The sequence below is a fragment of the Strigops habroptila genome, chromosome 1 (assembly GCF_004027225.2).
Source record: "Strigops habroptila isolate Jane chromosome 1, bStrHab1.2.pri, whole genome shotgun sequence".
Classification (NCBI taxonomy): domain Eukaryota; kingdom Metazoa; phylum Chordata; class Aves; order Psittaciformes; family Psittacidae; genus Strigops; species Strigops habroptila.
Window position 1 is genome coordinate 108,351,658 of NC_044277.2, and position 20,410 is coordinate 108,372,067.

General features: G+C 43.6%; 2 protein-coding genes across 3 annotated transcripts; one reads left to right on the plus strand and one right to left on the minus strand.

Annotated features, from left to right (window-relative positions):
• The first annotated feature begins 277 nt into the window (after positions 1-277).
• Positions 278-11,476, plus strand: GTPBP4 (GTP binding protein 4). The gene is made up of 17 exons (XM_030497866.2): positions 278-382; positions 1,148-1,318; positions 2,288-2,391; positions 2,469-2,605; positions 3,173-3,273; positions 3,638-3,730; positions 4,258-4,449; positions 4,535-4,600; positions 5,352-5,441; positions 5,890-6,000; positions 6,253-6,330; positions 6,439-6,490; positions 7,074-7,174; positions 8,029-8,226; positions 8,952-9,017; positions 10,149-10,283; positions 11,282-11,476. Exons 1-17 carry the CDS (start codon positions 335-337, stop codon positions 11,432-11,434), a joined length of 1,896 nt encoding a protein of 631 aa, XP_030353726.1. The 5' UTR covers positions 278-334; the 3' UTR covers positions 11,435-11,476.
• Positions 11,477-11,877: 401 nt separating this feature from the next.
• Positions 11,878-18,940, minus strand: IDI1 (isopentenyl-diphosphate delta isomerase 1). 2 transcript variants are annotated; one of them, XM_030497917.1, is made up of 5 exons: positions 18,676-18,940; positions 17,852-18,012; positions 16,646-16,738; positions 15,125-15,255; positions 11,878-13,741 (listed from the first exon to the last, which is right to left on the minus strand). In XM_030497917.1, the coding sequence occupies exons 1-5, from the start codon at positions 18,822-18,824 to the stop codon at positions 13,424-13,426; spliced, it is 852 nt and encodes a 283-aa protein (XP_030353777.1). In that variant the 5' UTR covers positions 18,825-18,940; the 3' UTR covers positions 11,878-13,423. The 2 variants fall into 2 exon arrangements, with proteins under 2 accessions (XP_030353777.1, XP_030353769.1); XM_030497909.1 differs by having other exon boundaries at positions 17,852-18,015; positions 18,676-18,826.
• Between the last annotated feature and the right edge of the window lie 1,470 nt (positions 18,941-20,410).

The window sequence follows — 20,410 nt, forward strand, 5'->3', positions numbered from 1 at the left end:
GGCCCTCAGCACGGACAAGGTTATCGGGGTCCCTTCCACCATCCTCATTCTGTACTCCTTTGTGATAATGGAGATTAGTCTTTAACCATGTAAGCAAACAGGGTGAAGATGCATTCTGCCTTCACGGTCCTACAGGGCACAAAACATGACCGCTGTACATCACACCGACAGGCCATTGGGCCCCCTCCAGCCCTCACTGCACCCCCAGCTGCCACAAACCACCGTCCCCGCCGGGCCCCGCCTCCCCGGCACGGAAGCGGGGCGCTCTCGCGAGAGGGACGGTGCCGCTGTCTCTTCCGGCGGCGTGCGGCTCGGCCGGGCCGGGGCGGCCGCCATGGCGCTGTACAACTTCAAGAAGATCACGGTGGTGCCGACCGCCAAGGTACGGGTCCCGCTCCCCCCGCGTCCCGCAGCGCCCCGCACCGCGGGCCGGCCCCTCCCGACCAGCGGCGGCTCCCGCCGCGCCTCAGCGCAGCGCTACTTCCTTCCCCCCCACATCGTGCTGCCGGCGTGGCCTCAGCCTATGCCGCGCTCCGCCTCCCGCGGGACCCGTGGACTCGCCCTGCGGTAGTGCTCCTGGGCATGGCGGCCTGTACCATGAGGGGAGCTGGAGGGGGGTGTGCGAAGGAAGCGCGGGGGCCTGCCAGAGAGGGGCCCTGCGGCCTGAGCGGGGAGCCTGGGGCTGCCGCTCTTCTCAGCCTCGCGGAGGTGTCGGGGTGGCCGCCACCAAGATCCCTCCTGATACCCACATCCATGTCGTGCTGGGCCTCATGGCTGCGCGCTCGCTCCGAACCAAGTTCTCTCCTCGTGTGAGGAGGGAGCTTTAGTTGGAGGCGCGGTGGGGCGCGGAGCGGCGCGGGGACTGCGCCCGCCGTGCTTCACCGCTCAGGGTGGCGGGTCTGCCCGTCCCCCGGCTCCGCTTCCTCAGCCGCCGCTGTGGCGGGTGGCCAGCCCCCATTGACTGGAATGAAAACCGGAGCAAGGGTGTGCAAGCTTGGAGGTGGGAGCCTGTCCTAACACATGCGTGTCACATCGCGTGTGGCATGGGTGCGTTTACCTGGTCCATGTGCTCCTCCACCGCAGTGGAGTGTATGGCTTTAGCAGAACTTGACAATTCATGTAATTAGTCTTGTTTTCTTGATTGCAGGACTTCATAGATCTGACATTGTCAAAGACTCAGCGGAAGACCCCAACTGTCATTCATAAACATTACCAAATCCATCGGATTCGACATTTTTACATGCGAAAAATCAAATATACTCAACAGAATTACCATGACAGACTCACTCAGATCTTAACAGATTTCCCCAAATTAGATGTAAGTAAGTGTTTTGTCATTTGATCATAAAGGAACTTTGCTCTCATGATATCAGGAATACTTCTTCAGCAGCATATTGGTTTTATTCGAGTCTCTTTTGGCCTGAGCAACATCTTGCTGCTTCACCATGTACACGATTTTGACTCATTCGTGGTATATTTTACAGGGAGTAATTTTAGGCAAACATGTTCTTCAAAAATAGTATGTTCCTACTAAGAATGGAACTCTAAATGGAGCCCATGGATGGTCATGGAAAGATGGGTTTTACAAGGTTTTAGCTGATCAGATATGTTTGCCAGGAGGTGATGTTGAATGAAGAGAAAGTGTTTGTGTTTTTAAGTACATTAAGTCTGCTTATTTCTGCTTTGTGTATGTAAATTGTGCTCATAGTTAGTCTTCTCTAGAAAATACTCGCAGGAAGTAAGAAATGTCAAAATACATCACTTTGATTCCCACTCTTCAGTTCCTCAGAAGTTACAACATTGTTCTTTGTCCCTTAAAAGACAGTGTTGGAAGCACTCTGACAAGATGTGCACAGTGTTAACTTCCCAACAACTGCCACTGGATACATGTGTCCGGCGGGGCTTTTTTATAGTTTTCTGCTCACGCTTAAATTGTTGACCTTCAGTGATATTTTTTCCTGATGTTTCATATCCAATGAGTATTACTGCAGAATTCCCACAAATATCTTCTGTGTTTTATTTAACATCACATAATGAAATTTCTGCAGATAAATATGTAAGTAGCTGAAATACCTTGTTTAAAAGATTTGAACCAAAGATGCTGCTTCCTTGGAAAGCTGAAGGATTTATTTTTTTAATGACCAAGCAGATTATTTTCCTTACATAAGACAGTAATGAAAACCATTTGGCTTTATTGCCATTTGTGGTGGTGTACTGGAGAAGAACAATTTTACGTAGCTGCTAAGGAAAACACTAGGCTTAATTTTCTTTTGTGCTTTTGTTTTAGGATATTCATCCTTTTTATGCAGATTTGATGAATGTTCTCTATGACAAAGATCACTACAAGCTGGCTTTGGGACAGATTAATATTGCCAAGAATCTGATTGACAAGTAAGGGACATCAGCTTCTTTGATTTTGTGCCTGCCTGGTTGACTGTTGGCTAAATTCTTACTTCTTGTCCCCGCAGTGTTGCTAAAGACTACGTGCGGCTGATGAAATACGGCGATTCTCTTTACCGTTGCAAACAGCTGAAACGCGCCGCTCTGGGACGAATGTGCACCATTATCAAACGACAGAAGCAAAGCCTGGAATATTTGGAGCAAGGTTTGTGTTATAAATAGGCTGAAAAAAGGCATGTGAATTGCATGTAAAATTTACTCTTGCATGTAATAACAGTTTGAAGAATGTAGTACAGAGTGTAGGCACAGGAAACATAAACAGTTTCAAGATTTTCAAATAATTAGAATTTGTTTTTTAACTAAATAGTTTTCTCTTTGAAAATTCTTTAACTTCTGTGGTATTAATAACAGTTATAAAGTGTTTTGCTTTGCTTATAAGTCACAGCCATGCTTTTACTTGTAGTTATTTTCACTAACATCTATTTGAAAAATAGTGCTAAATATTTTCCAAACGTTGCTTACTTCAGGCTCATTATTTCTTCAGGTAGTGTCGCCTGATTTGATGGGGTCATTGTAGCTGAAAGACAGGGGTCTTCAGTTTCTAACTATTCAGTAACTTCCTTTTTCTGATGTGTGTAGATACTTGTGGAGTTTACAAACTTACACCTTTTCATAAATAATCAAATTAGGTCAGAAAGCTGTTAATTTTTACTGCATTTCAGTAAAAATGAAATTGTTGCAGATATTTTTAAAAATCTTTTTACCATTTCAGTGCGACAACACTTGTCTCGTTTGCCAACCATTGATCCCAACACACGAACTCTTCTGTTGTGTGGCTACCCAAACGTTGGAAAGTCGAGCTTTATAAATAAGGTATGTAAGTGGGTTTTGGTTTATTGTTCAAAATTAATACTGTGATACCATTTAACTAAAGTAAGGTAAGATTTAAACAATTTGGTGCCATGGTGCTGTCTGATGGGAGTGGTAGCAAATTCCAGTGTGTGAGTAGAGGTTGAATGAAGTTGCTGGAGGGAGAAGTGGGAAACTCTTAAAAGTCAGTATCTTTTCCAAAATAGCATGTATTCCATTAACATATTTTCTGATTGATAAATGCTTGCAGAGAAGACAGGATAACCATTTTTTAGCATTTTTAGTAGCAAACGAAGTGTGTTATGATACAGTGCTTGCAACTTGAGGAGATTTTTGGTAAATGTGTGTGAATAAATCTTGTTTTAAGGTTACAAGAGCAGATGTAGAAGTGCAGCCTTATGCCTTTACCACGAAATCTCTCTTTGTGGGCCATATGGATTATAAGTATCTGCGTTGGCAGGTAAGAACTGTTACTGTATTGCATTTTCCTTAAAGAATTAACTGGTTATAATGGAGTTTCCATTTTGCAAAGTGAGTTGCATTTCTGTGTCTTGATGAGACACGCTGTGTCTGAGAGCTGCTGTGCAAGGGGCAGTGTGCCAAATGAGGGCAGTAGTCAAAATCTATTCTAAAAATGTACATGGGTACATGTATGGGTGTTCTTTCAACTTGAGGGAAGACTGGAAATGGAATTACTGACTAAAGCCAGCTTGCTTTCTATCACTGTCAAATTCTAGGCCAGGTTGGGGCAGGGCTTTCCATACTTGTTCAATACCAGGAGTCTTGGTTATTCTGAAAGCTCATTTTTCTCCCATTACTCCATTTTCACATTCTCGATTTGGCCAAGTTTACAGTCTGACTGATGTCTGACAGAAACACATATTATTGTCTTAAAAAAGACATGATTGGTGAGAAATCAAGTACAAGTTCTAAAATACTGCGTCAATTACCCTGTAATAATGCCTGACTTAATTATGTTGATTTTAGGTAGTGGATACTCCTGGTATTTTGGATCATCCTTTGGAGGACAGGAACACCATCGAGATGCAGGCTATAACTGCGCTTGCCCATCTCCGTGCTGCTGTGCTTTACGTGATGGATGTGTCTGAGCAGTGCGGGCACAGCCTGGAGGAGCAAGTAGAGCTCTTCAGAAATATTAAGCCATTGTTTGCTAACAAGGTAGGTTTGGTTTACATTATTAATAAACCCCAGGGGTTTGTAACGTGATCACTCAAATTATGATTCTTTTATTTCTTCTTATTAGCCACTTATAGTTGTTGCAAACAAATGTGATGTGAAGAGGATTGCAGAACTTCCTGAAGAGAGTCAGGTTAGACTACTTCTTCTACCTCTCTCTTTACAAAAATATGGTGTACAGGTGTCATACACAACTATCATTTGTATTTGGCAAAAAGTTTTATATGATAATTTCGTTATCTACTTGCTTAATAGTGCAGTGGAAAGTAGCTTTCCAGGTCTTGACCCATATCTTTTTAAGATCTGTCTAATATATATCCTTGCCTGAATATCGTAAATGCCAAACAGAAAGCAAGTCCTTAGTGGTTTCAGAAACCTCTGACACTGTGAGAACTTAGAGTTGCTTCTGCAGTTGGAAGTAAAACTGAACAGCCTTGTTCAATAATAACTTCGGTAAGAGTTCAGAGACAGTGAGCACTAGACTTGAGAGGTGTTGCTCAGCAGTTGCTGTAGAAGCTCCCACTGGGGCAACACTGTATAGGCAGAGCTAATTCTTTTGTATCTACAGGTTCAGGAACACACAGAATTTATGTTTCTCTCTTTTTTTTCTTCTGCTTTTTTTTTTTCCCCTAATGGGTGATTTATAGGTGCCTTTTAGAAAGTAGTTACTTGCTTATGAAAGAAGTAACAGACTTGCTTATAAAAGAAGAAACAGATTAAATAGAACTGCAAATGTAAAGTTTCTGTCGCCTTTTTAGAAACACATTCTAATAAAATAGTGACAAGTTGCATGTACTGATACTGGATTAAGATTCCTGATCTTAATGGATTGGTATATTAAGAAATGGGCAGAATGTCATTCTTTGATAACTTTTCTACTTTAGAAAATATTTGAAGCTTTCGAAGCAGAAGGATTTTCTGTGATAGAGACAAGCACTCTAACTGAAGAAGGTGTAATCCAGGTTAAAACAGAGGTAGGTCTCTCTTAGCTCAGTTTTATTCCAAATGAATAGTTGACATTTTGCCTCATTTGTATGAATTTCATCTCAGTTAAACTGTGCATTGTAGTGATAAACTAAGTATATTCTCCTTTGTAGCCTTTTGAGCCTCAGTGGACTTGGCTGCAAATGGAAAATTATGTCTTAATACAAACTGTAATTTAAAAAAAAAAAAAGAGTGGGTTTCTGTGGCCAAATGCTGTTACTTTGTCTTATTGTCAGGTCATTATGAGAAAAAGGATCATGTGTATTTTTCCCATTATACTTCTTATATGAAATAATTCAGTGCTTTCTTGAGAGATAAGAGATTAGACAGATGAGATGAGATGTGGGGCTGGATGCTTGTGACTGAAAGCCTGCTGTGTCATTTGTTGTATCAGGAAGGCTTCATTTCTTACCTAATGTTGCCATGTTGCACTTTCAGGCCTGTGACAGACTGTTGGCCTATCGTGTTGATACCAAAATGAAAGGAAATAAAGTGAATGAAGTACTGAATAGATTACACTTGGCCATGCCAACCAAAAGAGATAACAAGGTAGGCTACGTAGTTACATTTATTAGTGTGTTTCCCCATCCTTCTTAAGATAAGAATTCTCTCGTCTTAACATGTGAACAGATTAATATGGTGAAATTTGCTTATTTTTTATCTATAACTGCCATTGCTGCTGGGATGTGGTATTCTTTGGAAATGCAGTACTCTGCAATGGTGATTTATAGCATTAGGAAAAAACTGATTCAGACTTCTTTCCCCCTTTTCTGTTGGGGTGGATCATTGCGTTCACTTCAGGAGCGGCTGCCCTTTATACCTGAGGGAGCGGTGGCACGTAAGAAACGCATGGAAGTAGACACACCCAGGAGGAAACTGGTAAGTGGGATCTCTTCATTGGGAAGTCAGCAGATGGATTTAAAATCTGGTATATTAGCCCATAGATTTTAAATTAGATGGTACATAAAGCCATGTATGTCTTTGCAGGAGAGAGATATTGAGCTTGAAATGGGAGACGATTATATTTTGGATCTTCAGAGTAAGTAGTATATAAGAATCAGTATTACTATTAAGCAGTAAAGTTTGGCTGTTTCAGTCTTAAGGGAGAATACTTAAATGTGCCTCCTTCCCACAAAGTACGAAGGCCACCATTTTGTTGCATACTGTACTTTTTACTTCTGTTCCAGAACTGGTCATTGGCAGTGACTGTCCTTGTTTTGCAATGTCACTCAGATGTTTCCCATTTTAGAGTCACAGACATACAATGGCTGGTCTGATGATTCAAGTGGGTTTTCCCTTCCGTTTTATGTTGTCCAACCTCATTAATTCTTGATGCTCTCTTTGTTAAGAAAGTATCAATATGGGAGAGACCGTATATATTCTGTTTCAGCTGGATATCTGTTGTTTATTATGGCTTGGCAGTGGATCTCATCATTATTGAACAGTGTTTGACAGTAGGAAGGAGATCAAAAGTTTTGTGAATGTGTCGGAGATGCAACCAAATTCTTGCCACTTAGCTTAGGGATATGGCACTTTAATTGTGATCTCAATGTTGTTTTCTGTCATTGAACATTCTTTGAAATGATTTTTTTCTCTTTATTCACTTTTGCTATATTTTTAAGAATACTGGGACTTAATGAATTCATCTGAAAAATATGATAAGATACCAGAGATCTGGGAAGGCCATAATATACTTGACTACATTGATCCGGATATAATGAAAGTGAGTTTTCCATTATTCTTTTTACACTTTTCTTGCCCTTTTTATCCCTTTATTTGCTTAGTGTAAATGACTGTATTTGTAGACTAAAAACTGTCACAAGAACAATTTCTTTTATATTGTCTGCACTTACCATGGGAAGAGATACTGTTTTCTGAATGACAAAGGACAGATTACCTTGTCAGAATGATAGTTATCTTCTCCATTCCAAAACATGAGGTTTGCAGGAGAAGTTACATTTCTTTGTTCTTTCACTACAGCCAGAAGGAATGTAGCTATCAACTTTTATATATTATTAATAATAGGAAACTGACCCATCAAATTTCTATCTACTGGAATAGGATGTTAAAGAAAATGGTCTGAGTTGTCGATTTATAACATTTTTATTTAACAATAATATGTTCTTATCTCTTGCTGGTTGTTGAGGAGAAGCAGCGAGTGCAGACTCCGGTGCCTGCCAATTGTGCAGTTGGGTTCATCTGAATTGCCAGCTCATGCTAAATGTAGAAGGTTTTTCTCAGAGTGTGTTTGCAGAAACAGCACAGCTAGCACAGTTCACAGGATAGCACATCCGCATTCACACAGCGGGCAGCTTTGGGGCAGTCACACACATACAGCTGGACTGTAGTGGGATGTGATCATGTAAGTCTGCGTAGTTGTGTGCCCCACAGGTTCACAGTCAGCTATATCACCAGCTGCATTAAGTGTGGCTGGAGGGGGTCAAGTGACATAGCTCCTTGTTTGAAGGGTCTGCATGCTGTCATGGCCCTGGGCCACACAAAAATGTCACGGTGAGGATTGTAAGGCAAGGATTTGATGAGCATCTTGATTTTCATTTCATCTCTTCAAAATCTAAGAAACTGGAAGAATTAGAGAAAGAGGAAGAGCTGAGAGAAGCTGCTGGAGAATATGACAGTGAACCAGAAAGTGAAGATGAAGAGATGATGGAAATCCGGCAGTTGGCACAACAGATCCGAGAAAAGAAGAAACTGAAAATCCTGCAGTCAAAGGAGAAGGATACTCGAGGTCCAAGGATGCCTAGAACAGCTAAAAAGGTAACTACAGAACATACTATCTATGAAAGTCTTGCTGCTGTATGATAACTTTACGAGAACACAGAACAATCAGTTGACAGTGCAACTGCCAACTGTTCGTCCCTTTCACTTGCTGTTTGCCTCCCGCTGCCCTCCCAGGAGTTCTGGCCACTACTTGGTTGTGGAGGCCAAACCAGATGAGTAACAGTAGCCCTTTTTGGATTGGGTCACACAAGCGTGTCTCCTGTAAAATTCCACATGGATATTGCAGAAGAAGTTCTGAAGAATACAGTTCAGCTTGTTTGATTGGGTTGCTTCATGTATTATTGTTGTTGTTTTTTAAATTCATAGCATTAGGAGAATCTCTCGTGACCAGCCCAGGGTGGCTGCAAATAATAACTGACAATAAGACATTTTCAGAAAAGGAATCTAACTGATCTTGCACCCATTACCTCTTACCTTCCCTGAAGCGTGTGCCTTTTAGGAGAGGAGGAGACATTTCTGACTGAGGTACCCCTCTTGGTCACCTTCCCTCCCGAAAAAGGCAAACTATTTGAAAGATGTTTAGGGAATGCTGGGACACTGCAGGCCTGTGAAGGAGATTTATGGGTGAAGAGAATTTAGTTGCAATAAATGAAATGTGAAGATATGAATAAATATGTGGTGAATATAATAGACCTATGTGGTATATTAAGACAAAAAGTAAGATAGAACCATGCTTTGTTTTCTTATCTGTCTTTTTCCAGGTCCAGCGGAAGGTGCTAGAGAAGGAGATGACAGACCTTGGACTCGACATGACTAACAAAGATGACGTAAGTTTTTGCTGATTAAACCCAGTGCTTATCTAAAAGAGACCGGTTTCATTACATGCTGGATTACTTTGAGCATGTTTGAGCATGTGTATTACAGTTGGCACAAGGGAGAGGTGGGATCTATTAAGGAGAAAGTAGGAAACCCAGACAAGGCAGTCACCACTGGAATTTTTGAGTGATGTGATCAAAGTATGTTGGGTAGGCTGAAAAGACACCATTTATCAGTAATCACGTATATATATATAGTATTTATGTATATACACACTGCTTTCTATTAGGACTCTTGGAGTTCATATAGGATTGAAGAACAGGGTTTGGCTAAACACACTTGATTTTCCAGTCTGCTTTGTTGGATGAGATGCTACTGTGTCAGAAATAGTAATAATGACAGATCAGGCTTATCTTTTTACAGTTCATGAATTCTGTGAGTTGTAATTGAAGTTTTTGAGGGCAGCTGCCCTCTTTAGATGTCAGGCAGCTTCAAACACAGATTTGCCTGCGGGAGACATTTCATTTTATCAGAAATCTTTAAAAAATGCATTTTGTACAGCAAATCCAGCAGTATTACAACTGTCTTGGTGGGGAGACCTCAAATTCTTTAATACAACAAGGAGTTAGGAACCAAGGAGTGTGAACACTACACATCCGAAGGAAGCATTTGTGCTGCTCTGAGCTTACATGCCGTGTTGATCTAGGAGTGATCTCAGTGAGAAGGAGTTTAATACTTAGGCTGTAGTATGATAAATCTTCATGTCTAAAATTCTTCAGAGCTTCATCCTGTGAACAGGACACTAATGGGGAAGGTTTCTTCATTGCTGCTTTGCTGTTGCAGAATTGCTTCAGTATTGCCACCTGTTAATTTGTCTGTGTCTTTTTATCTGTACATACAAATCTACTTGGAAAAGAAATCAGAGAACTGGAGTGAATAACTGTGAAAAGAGTATGCTGATATTCACCAAAATTTGTACTGTACTGGAGGACAGAAAGGCAGTGACCAACAGTTGACAGGGTCTTTACGTTACTATGGAATGTATCACAGCAGTCCACGTTCTAGCTTTTTGTATGGAAATGGAGCATGTCTGAGACGATTGTTTCTGGGCTTAAAGCTTAAAGTGATGTTTTGAATTTCAGGCCCATTATGTCAGAAGGTCCCGTAGTGCTACAAGGAAACGTAAACGTGATGAGTCTGAAACCCCTAAATCTGTGGCACGGAGTCGCAGCTCCTCTCGCACACCACGGGATGTTTCTGGTCTTCGTGATGAAAAGGTTTGTTATTTACCTTTATAGCAATTAATTCTTAGCAAATTGATGTTGGGTCCCTCAACACAAGAGAGCTGCAGACCGGTTGGAGTGAGTCCAGAGGAGGCCATGAAGATGCTCCAAGGGCTGAGGCACCTCTGCTATGGAGCAGGCTGAGAGAGTTGCGCTTGTTCAGCCTGGAGAAGAGCAGGCTCTGGAGAGATCTTAGAGCAGCTTCCAGTGCCTAAAAAGGCCAACAAGAAGGCTGGAGAGGGGCTTTTTACAAGAGCATGTAGTGATAGGACAAGGAGGAATGGATATAAACTGACAGAGGGGAGATTTAGATTAGATATTGGGACAAAATTCTTTACTATGAGGGTGGTGCGGCCCTGGCACAGGTTGCCCAGAGAAGCTGTGGCTGCCCCATCCCCGGCAGTGTTCAAGGCCGGGTTGGACGGGGCTTGGAGCAACCTGCTCTAGTGGAAGGTGTCCCTGCCCGTGGCAGGGGGGTTGGAACACAGTGATCTTTAAGGTCCCTTCCAACCCAAACCAGGCTGTGATTCTATAATCAGCCTGATTGTACTTAAAGCGACCTCTGGGAAACATCACACTGGCTGGTTCTGTTTGTCCAGAGTTCATCTTTCTCCTCTTTGCAGCTTCATCTTTGGTTCATTTGAACTCTGTGCCTCAAAAGTGCCTTGTTCATTCTTACAAATAATGCAGACTAAGGAAGTACACTATAAATTTTTGTCTCAAATGCAAGTCTGAAGGAAGAATTCTACAAACTGTGGAGTTCCTCATTCAGTAAGTTAGGGATTCCAGGGATAGTGCGATCATAGTGTTGGAGTACTGGAAAAAGAAGAGTTCTGCTAAGGAGGATTAGCATCATTTGCATCGAGCCTGTCCTACAGTATGTTGGGTATTAGTTCATGTCCTTGTTAAAATCAGCTGGATTAGTGGTTTTTAAAAGGTAAAGCTGGTCACCTGAGTTACTGAGGAATGGTGGTTTGTTTGTTTTTAAATAGATGGTGAAGAAGGTCAAGATTATGGCAAAGAAAGCTCAGAAGAAGATGAATCGCCTGGGCAGGAAAGGGGAGTCGGACAGACACATATTTAACTTGAGGCCAAAACATCTGCTGGCTGGAAAGAGAAAAGCTGGTAAAACACAGAGAAGATAAAGGAGTCTTGTGAATTCAAAATAAAAACTATGTCTGTGAAGACTGATTTCTTGTCCTGTCTTCCTTTTCAGTATTAGTGTTAAAAAAGTACATGGCTTGCATTAGTGGCTAAGATAGCTGAAGCTCAGAGAGGGCAAGTTCTCATACCCTCATCTTGTAGAATGCTTTATCTGCCCAAGGCAAAAGACACTGTCAAAAGTGCAATATTCCCTTTTTATCCCTGGTTGGTCAAGAACAAGGTAGGAATTACCCAGAGGTTAGCAAAGTTATGCATTATAAATATGCTGCCTGAACACTACACTTAAAATGCCCAGATTTAAAGATTTAATGGGAATCCAATGAAATGGGACGTTAAAAACAAAATGGAAAGAATCCTTAAATTATTATCACTATTAAAATACAACAAGGTAAGAAGAGTGTGGAAAGAAAACAACAGCCCAAGGTTTTAGCTTAGGTATTTTAATGACAGTCTTTAATATTGTATTTTAAAAGTATTTCAAGTATTTGAAAAGTACTGTAATACATTACTTGAGTAATGTGGCTGATTGATTGCACCAAATTAATAACTGAGTGGTTACACAGCACCACTGTTCCCTCACCCACTATTATTTTCAAGACAATACATCAGGTCAGATCAACATACAACAGCCTTTGCTCTAACACTTTTAACTATTGAACCCTGGGAGCTGCTGGCACATGGGAAGCTTCAGTGCTGCAGTCATGACTGGGACAAGAAAGAGAAGCATGTTAACCACTGGGAAAAAGGAGTTTGACCTTAAAACCAGACACAGGCTGGTTACAACTGTTTTACGCGCAATGAGAAGCAGTATGAAAGACATCCTATTCCAGCAAGACACCTCTGGGAGAAGTTAAATTTAGAAATCTATGTTGAGCTATCTGCTAACAGAAGACATCACAATTGATGAATAAAATAAACCACAAAGCCCAAGAATCTTTAATTCAAATTGAGAGACCCTTCATTATTTGTCTTATTTTATAAAGCCTTCCACTCTACTCTTACTACTAGCAATTGACAGATCAAAAAAGATCAGCTCTTGCACCCTGGTGCAACTTCTGATTAACCAAAATCAAGACCGGGTGTAAGCCCACAGATTGTTAATCTTGAAGTTTGGAGTTCAAAAGGTTTGAGCTGTCCGGATGACCATTACAGTAGATGCTGCATGAAAAAAAGCTTTTATCAGGATACCTTTGTTTTCTGGAAATTGGAGAAGAGCCATTTAATTCCTGCATTAGACAGGCACTGTTTGTGTGTGCTGTAATTAACACACCCCCTCTTTTTTAAAGGTATGTCCAGTATTTAACCATCAACTGACCAGAAAAGGGTGGTGGGAAGAAAAACATTGGGAGAGAGGGGGGTGTTTGGGCTATTATCTAAAGCTATGACATCTATTGCAGCATTTCAAAGTGAAACTGATCACACAGACACTCCAATTACTTAAGCTTTTATGTGCTCAGTTAATTATAGAGTACAGTAGCTGAAGAGATTTGCTTTCTGCAATTAAAGTCATCCTGATGACTTTGAATTAATTGGGTTTTTCTTCGGGCAACTAGCCTGCTCAGCATCAGTGCAGAGCTTGCATCCGTGTGTCATCACTGCTGCAGAGGGGCCAGGCCCACCGGAGGAGCGGGACAGCGTGTGGAGCTGTGCAAGGGAACAAGAGCACAGCGGGCACACACAGGCTGAGGATCTCGTGTATCACACCAGGTAATGGAGAAGCACGAGCCTAGAGGTTTCTTATGTTACCATTAGCCATTTTACATGAGGTCAAGGTTAACTCTCCCATGAGGAACAGGGCTGGGGGGAAAAAGGTGAAGACAGAAGAAAAACCATTGGCTATAACATCTCCGTATGAAGTTACTAAACATGCTCCAAGTGGACCAGACTTCTGCACTCAGTAACATGAGCTACTGTTGTGTCAATGAGACAGCACATCATTGCCAGCTTTCAGCATCATTTCCCCCAGCTATTTACATTCGGTGTATTTTCTCGTGATCAATGAATTTGTTCAAATTATGCAAGTTATCCCACCACTTAAAAAGAAAGGTCTCTGCAATGAGTTTAAACCACGGAGTAATCTTAACTTCATTCCTGGAAGCTTTGTCCAAGAGCTGTTTCAGTTCTTTCTGTGTCACGTAGCAGTGGCTTTGGATCTCGTTAGGGTCGGGATTCAGCGTTACGTCCTTCTGTACAAATAAGATATAGTCTATCTCATGTTCTCCCCAGATCCCGTCGGACTTGGCCTTGTAGTGAATTCGTGTCAGGTACTGGATTTCTTCTGGAGTCACCTGCAGCCAAAACACTTGTCAAAGCTAGTGCCAAACTGGAACAGTTGCACTGCTAGGCATGGCAGTAGAGCTACCAGCTCCTACCTGCTTCCTTAAACCTTATTTTGCCCCCAAGTGTACAACTGCAATGTACTTCTTCACAAAGAATTACTATGAAAAAAAATTCTATTGCACTTTGATGACATGAAGTGTGCAGCATTTCTCTGTAGTCAGACTCCCCTGTAATATTCTGAGTGGATTTTGACTGTTCATCAGGAACTGTAGTGAAGGACAAGGGGGAATCGGTTTAAACTTAAACAGGGGAAGTTCAGGTTAGATATAAGGAAGAAGTTCTTTACAGTGAGGGTGGTGAGGCACTGGAACAGGTTGCCCAGGGAGGTTGTGGATGCTCCATCCCTGGCAGTGTTCAAGGCCAGGTTGGATAGAGCCTTGGGTGACATGGTCTAGTGTGAGGTGTCCCTGCCCATGGCAGGGGGGTTGGAACTAGATGATCTTAAGGTCCTTTCCAACCCTAACCATTCTATGATTCTATACACAAAGTTTTAAATAACTTTTACCAGACCCGAAGCACCAATGAACACAAATGCTTGCACCTACCCCCTACCTCCCAAGGGAAAGACGTGACAGCCACCTAAAGCTAAGGTCAGAACTGCGTTTGACAGACCACGCACACCCCCGTCTACTGGGCAAGTGGCAGACCGGGTAATTCATTCTGGGGCTAACCTCTCCATCGTGTTGCACTCTGCTCCTCCCGTGTCCCACAACACAAACGTAAAGTTACAAAACGCGGGAAGAGATCTGGACCAGCAGCATAGTTCAGGCAGCTTCACCCTGCTCCCTGTGCACTCCCAAACTGCCACCAGAAAGGAAAGTACCAGAAGCAGGCTGCATGATTGTTCTGGAACAAACACCAAGCGCCCTGGCCACCCTATTTCCCATTGGAAACTTGGGATTGCAGAGGGGTTTGTACATGGCTGTTGGCAGCATGTTCACAGCGATGCCCTCCAGGAGCAGCAGTCCTACCAGAAGTGTGCAGCACTCCGCTGTTGTCCTGGAGGAAGGATGTCATGTTGCCTCCCCCTGGGCAAGCAGGAGAGCCTGCCCAGCTGGAAAACACACAGGCTAGGCATGAAGCAATGCAATTCTTCATCACAGCCTGATTTACTTTTTGGCTCATACTCAGCCCGAGCACTGGAATATTCTAAAATACCATTTACTGAGGTGAACTTTTGATACCCTGGAACATAAATGAAGTTTCAAGTTCACTAAGCTCTCTGTATCTCCAAAGTTAAATCTGGTTTTAGGTTTCAGGCTGACCCTGGCTGCCAGATACAGTTAGTCTGTAAATTGGCAAGAATTCCTGTTTCTCCCTTCTTCTGTTACCTGCTCCATGGGAATTCCTAGCTCTGCTTTCAGTCGTCTCTGTGCTGCTCTCCGAACACCGATAGCATTATTTTCTTCCAGTTCCAGGGGATGGCTTAGAGGATGACTGCAGCAAGTGTTGGTAAAACAATCTGCAAGAAGTTTTGATCAGTACATTTCTGACACATATAAAGCAGTGGGGAAAAAAAGAAACAAACAACAAAACCCCCAAAACCCCAAACCAAACACAAACCCAAAAGCCCACCACCAAAAACCCGCCAGAGACACAGGACAGTTACTCAACGCATCACAACTTTGTTTCTCTTTTGCAGAGAAGGGTCAGAGAGGAAGGAGGGTGTTTTCACCTCTTATTTTTCTTCACCTATTTTGCACCAGAATTTGCCTCTACATGTACACTGCAGGTTAGTGTTTGATACACATGGAGACATGCATTCTCATACCCATGACAACACCTACTTAAAAAGCACGTTTATGAAGGCCTTGTTTATCCTGTAAATGCCAATTAAAATTACTTTTGGGAGTTTATATGCAACAGAACATTGAAAATATTCCCAGAGCTTCAAGAGCAGCTGCCTGTAAGTAGAAGTACATAAGCAGTTCACGCTCATGTTTAAAGGACAGACCCTCTATTTCAAGTATATGAAAAATTACTTTTTCAGTTATGTAGAGTAACTGTGATTGATCAACCTTTTATCTGTAAAAGTCCAGCTCAAAAGCACCTAAAATAGAGCCAGGTTACCTACAGAGTACACTGCAGCATTTTGAGTAGCTAGCAGTAAAGGCAAAAATGAAAGATCTCTAAAGTAAAGATTCCCTTGGAAGGAAAAAGAGGTCTCTCTTCCAGGAGAGGGTTAGAAACACTCGAATTCATTTTCCATCAAAAATTCTGAAACAGACAGCTTTGTGCCTCCTCCAGCATGCCTTGTGTAAGCTATTTTTCTCTCATTATTTTTACGCCTCTCCAACTGCATTCAATAGTAGCAGTTCAGGAGTCTCAAAAATTATGTCTGGTCACACAGTCTCACTTCTTCTACAGTTAAAAAAAGTGTTGGTGAAGACACACACAGCTAAAGGTCCATGCATCTCACTGAAGCACAATGCAGCTGCTTCCAAGCAGCAGGGCTCCGCTGCGTATCACCTATGTGTCTTTACTAGTGGCATGAGAACACTCTCCACAGCTACCAGAGCAATTCCTTCAGCTCCATGAAATAAGTCTTGCAGCAGAGGAGGTAAACAACAACACTCTGTGCTTGCATAAACAGGATCAAACATGTCAAGGAACAATCATTTCCCAGGAACATATATAGCAATAAAAAACCGTTCTCATTGTCTTACATCATCTACAAGGCAAGTACATCTTTCAACATCAGTACAAGGGGAGTATTTAGAAGTATCTCCTCTCTAAAGAAGTGAATTCTAATACCTAAAAATGAGTTACACTATCAGATTAGGCTGGCATATTTTTTAAAATACTGATCTAAATAAAACATTTTGATAAATACAGTGTGCTTCAGTACTAACCTGGAAATGTAATTTTTGCACTTGACCTCTGCTGCAATAACAGTTTATTTTCTGTATTAAATAAGAAAACACTGAAAGCTCGGTGCAGTAAACCTGAAAATAGAAAAACAAAACACAGAGAGCTATTTAACAGAGAAGAGAAAAACCATATGGAGACAGTTTAAGGGCTTAGAACAGCCTCATTTTGGCGTAATCTAATTAAAAATTAATTAAAACCAAGGATTTGATAAAAAACTTCAGAGTTATTATTCGGGGGTTTATGTCAGCTTATGCAAATAATATGAAATTAGAGAAGTGCTAAGAACGACAACGCAACAGAAGAGTTCTTCTAAACTCGGTCAGTTTGCCATTCTGAACACTCGCATTTGGGCAAGCTTCTAGGAGGGCTCAGCATCTGAAAATCCACTATCAAAAAGAGATCACAAAAATTCCTAAGAAAACCTGTATGAAATTTCAAGACACTTCAGGAACTGCAAAAGTACAACGGAAAACAGGCTCTTAAAAACAGTACAATTGCTTTTTTCTGCACCTTTTGAGTTTGTTACTCATAAAATCACGGAACAGTATGGGTTGGAAGTGACCTTAAAGCTCATCTAGTTCCAACCCCTGCCATGGGCAGGGACACCTTCCACTAGACCAGGTTGCTCCAAGCCCCATTCCTCACTCTTCAGGAAGATGTTTTCCCTGAGTACAGAAAAGGAAGTCACAAACTACTATGAGAGATTTACGAATCTGACCACCTCAAATAAACCCCACGTTGTTATCAATTAGAATGACACCAACAAAAACACCTTTCCTGTTAGCAGTATTTGAAGTAGAACTCTGTGTGAAGAACTTAAAAATCAAAGCCTCTTCTACTTGAAAAGAACTCAGTGGCATTCTTTAGGAAAAGCTACACAGAATCGGGTATCTATAATAGGCTATAATGGGATAATAGGATTTTTATCACCAAAATGGGATTCAAAAGTTTTTATCAAGACATGCAGCTTATATCTGGAATCACACATTTCTCTCCTTTTCCACTGCCTCCAATTGTGTGTTCCTCCATATTGCAGTGCTTTTAAAATTAGATACTGTATGCTGGGGAGGAGGGGGTGTGGGGAAGCACTTGCCCTGGTTTGATCAACCTATTAATGTAATCATGACTATATCTCTAAACATTCGTTCAACTTAATGGTTCTTATAGAAGGTTCAAGCAAGCCGTACCTTTATCAATGTTTTCATTCAAGTGGCAGTTTTTCTTGGTATCCGCTCCAATCTTGTTATCCTTCTCATCGATCAGGATGCACATCTCTGCCAAGAGCTGCACCTGCTGCTCATCCAGGTGCTCTGTGTTTACCTCAGGCATCGCGACGGTGGCACACGTTCTACTGGAAACAAAAACAACAGAACGAAGAGCCACTCTACTAAAAACATCCATAATGTTCTGGGCAGAGTGGGAGAAACAATGAAACCAGGGTTTTTTTAGGTTTTCTGACATGGTGTAAAGTGTGCACCAACTGTATTTCAGGGGGTTCACATGTCTTTAGCTTGCTGAAACTTCCTGTCCACAACACAAATCACACAGCAACGTCTGGCAGGTGCTCACACGACCTCTTTCTCATTTCTCCCAAAGCCCCTGCAGCAGCTGCTGCTGAACAGCTGCGCCAAATGGAACGCTTCGAGAGGGTGGTAGTGCAGGAAACCCAACTCCGAGCTTGACCCTGCACAACGCTCACCTCGCCTAACCCCACCGCCTGTGCCCGTCCCGCACACCGACCCTGCGCTGCACTTACAGTGCCGCACGCCGTGTGCACAACCGGTTCCCCCCATCAGTAACAACTAAGCCACAACGCTTCCCTGACCCGGCACTCCACCCCCCACACCCTGCCTTCGCGGCCCCCGTCCACGCTGCAGCCAGCTCCCACTGCCCTCTGCCTCCGCCGCCCCCTTCCCCGCCGGGCCCCGTTCCGCAGCGGCTGCCCCGCTCCCGCTCTGCGCAGCCCCGTGCCCCAGCAGCCGCCCTCCCCTGTGCCCTTCCCCGCCGTCACCTCCGCGCCCGGGCCTTCTCCCCGCGCAGGCCGGTGGCGGACGCGAGCGCCTGGTGCCGGCCCCACACGCGCCGGCGGCAGCACCGCCCCTGAGGGACGGCGGCTCCGCGGCAGGCCACGGCACCGGCTCCGCGCAGCACGCGCCACATGGCCCGTCACCCCGCTGCCGCCAATGGCAGCGCCCCGCCACACCGACGTCACCGCATCGCACGATCGCCCCACCGCGGCGCGACCTGCCCGGGAGGAGAGACTGAACAGCGACGGAGCGGCGCAGCCAACTGCAGCGCGGCTAGGTAGAGACACTGACCAATAGGAAGAGGGGATAACGGCGAGCTAGCCAATGGGAGCGGGAAGCAGAATCAGGCCGCGGCCCCGCACAGCCGGGCACGGCCGTTTCCGGCAGAATGGGCGGGAGGGGAGCGGGCACCGATGCTGGGGCGCGGGTCCGGGCATCTTCCGAGCCAGCACCCAGGCCCGGTGGTGCCGGGGCGAGGGCGGATGGAGAGCGGTACGGGCCAGTTAGAGGTACCGCACTGCAGGAAGGCGGCCCCCAGGCCTTCAGACGGGGGCAAACTGAGCTGCCGCGACTCGCAAAGATAGAAGGAGCCTGTGTGCTCTCCTGGCGGCGAGGAGGTTTGGGTATTTCTAACCCTGAGCACTGCTTTCTGTCTTTCCATCCGTCCAGGAAAACCTGAGAGCTGCACCACAGTGCCGGCTCCTGCAGGTGTACCTTGCTTGTGGCAAACAACTCCTGGGTCGAATTTATACTCGGGTCTGGGGGCGTTCTTTCAGGCAGACGCCCTGACCACGAGACTGGAGCCACAGGGCTTTTGGCAGTCACGTAGCACACTTGGATGTTTTTCTTTGCTCCATAGCAGCACCCCTTGAGCCAAAGAGGGTAGGTGTGTGCTGCACAGATCAGAGCCTGCGGCACTCTCCAAGGTGGGGAACACTGGTTGTTTCCCCTGCTTCACTGACAGCTAGAGTTTACAGAAAACTCTGTTAGCCAAGGTTGAAACTGACAAACTTCCTAAGTTCTCAAGGGACAGAGAAAGGAACCAAGCACAGGCAAGATGTCAAGGTGAGCCTTTCCAATATGTGTGTCTAGAACTGCACTAGGTAGCTGGTCTAAAGGCAGAGGAACGTCAATATCTCTGTAGAAACTTCACACCACTGCGATGGAGTAACTTTGGAGTAAGGCTTCTTTTGCTGACTTAATGCCTTATGCAGATTTGGGTTTATGGTTAGGTTCCACAAAAGACCTAGAAATGATGATTCACATGTTGTCTTGGAGGCATCACTCTTTGTGATCGCCTCTCAGCTCACATTCCAGCATTTTGGTCTGTCTTGATTTTTCCCGTGAACAGGACAGATGGCCTTTCATTTTGAGATACCATTAACAAAACAATGTTCAAACTGACAGTTAATGTCCTACAAGGGGAGTATCTTACAGGGGTTTCCCTGTGCAGAACTTGATAAAGGGAGCGTAAGGGCAGGAGGTGGTTTGAGTGGAAGCCACCTGAAACCAGCAGAGAGCATCAGAACTGGGAAACCCCCCCAACAACCAAAACCAACTGACACACCAGCTGCTATATATCCCTTTAACTATAGAAAACACAACATAAAACCATTAATGTTAACTGTGTTATTCATTAATGTATTACAAGTGTAATATCATTGCAAGAACATTAGCAATAATTAACATGCACTCTCAGAAAGGACTGAAACATGCACA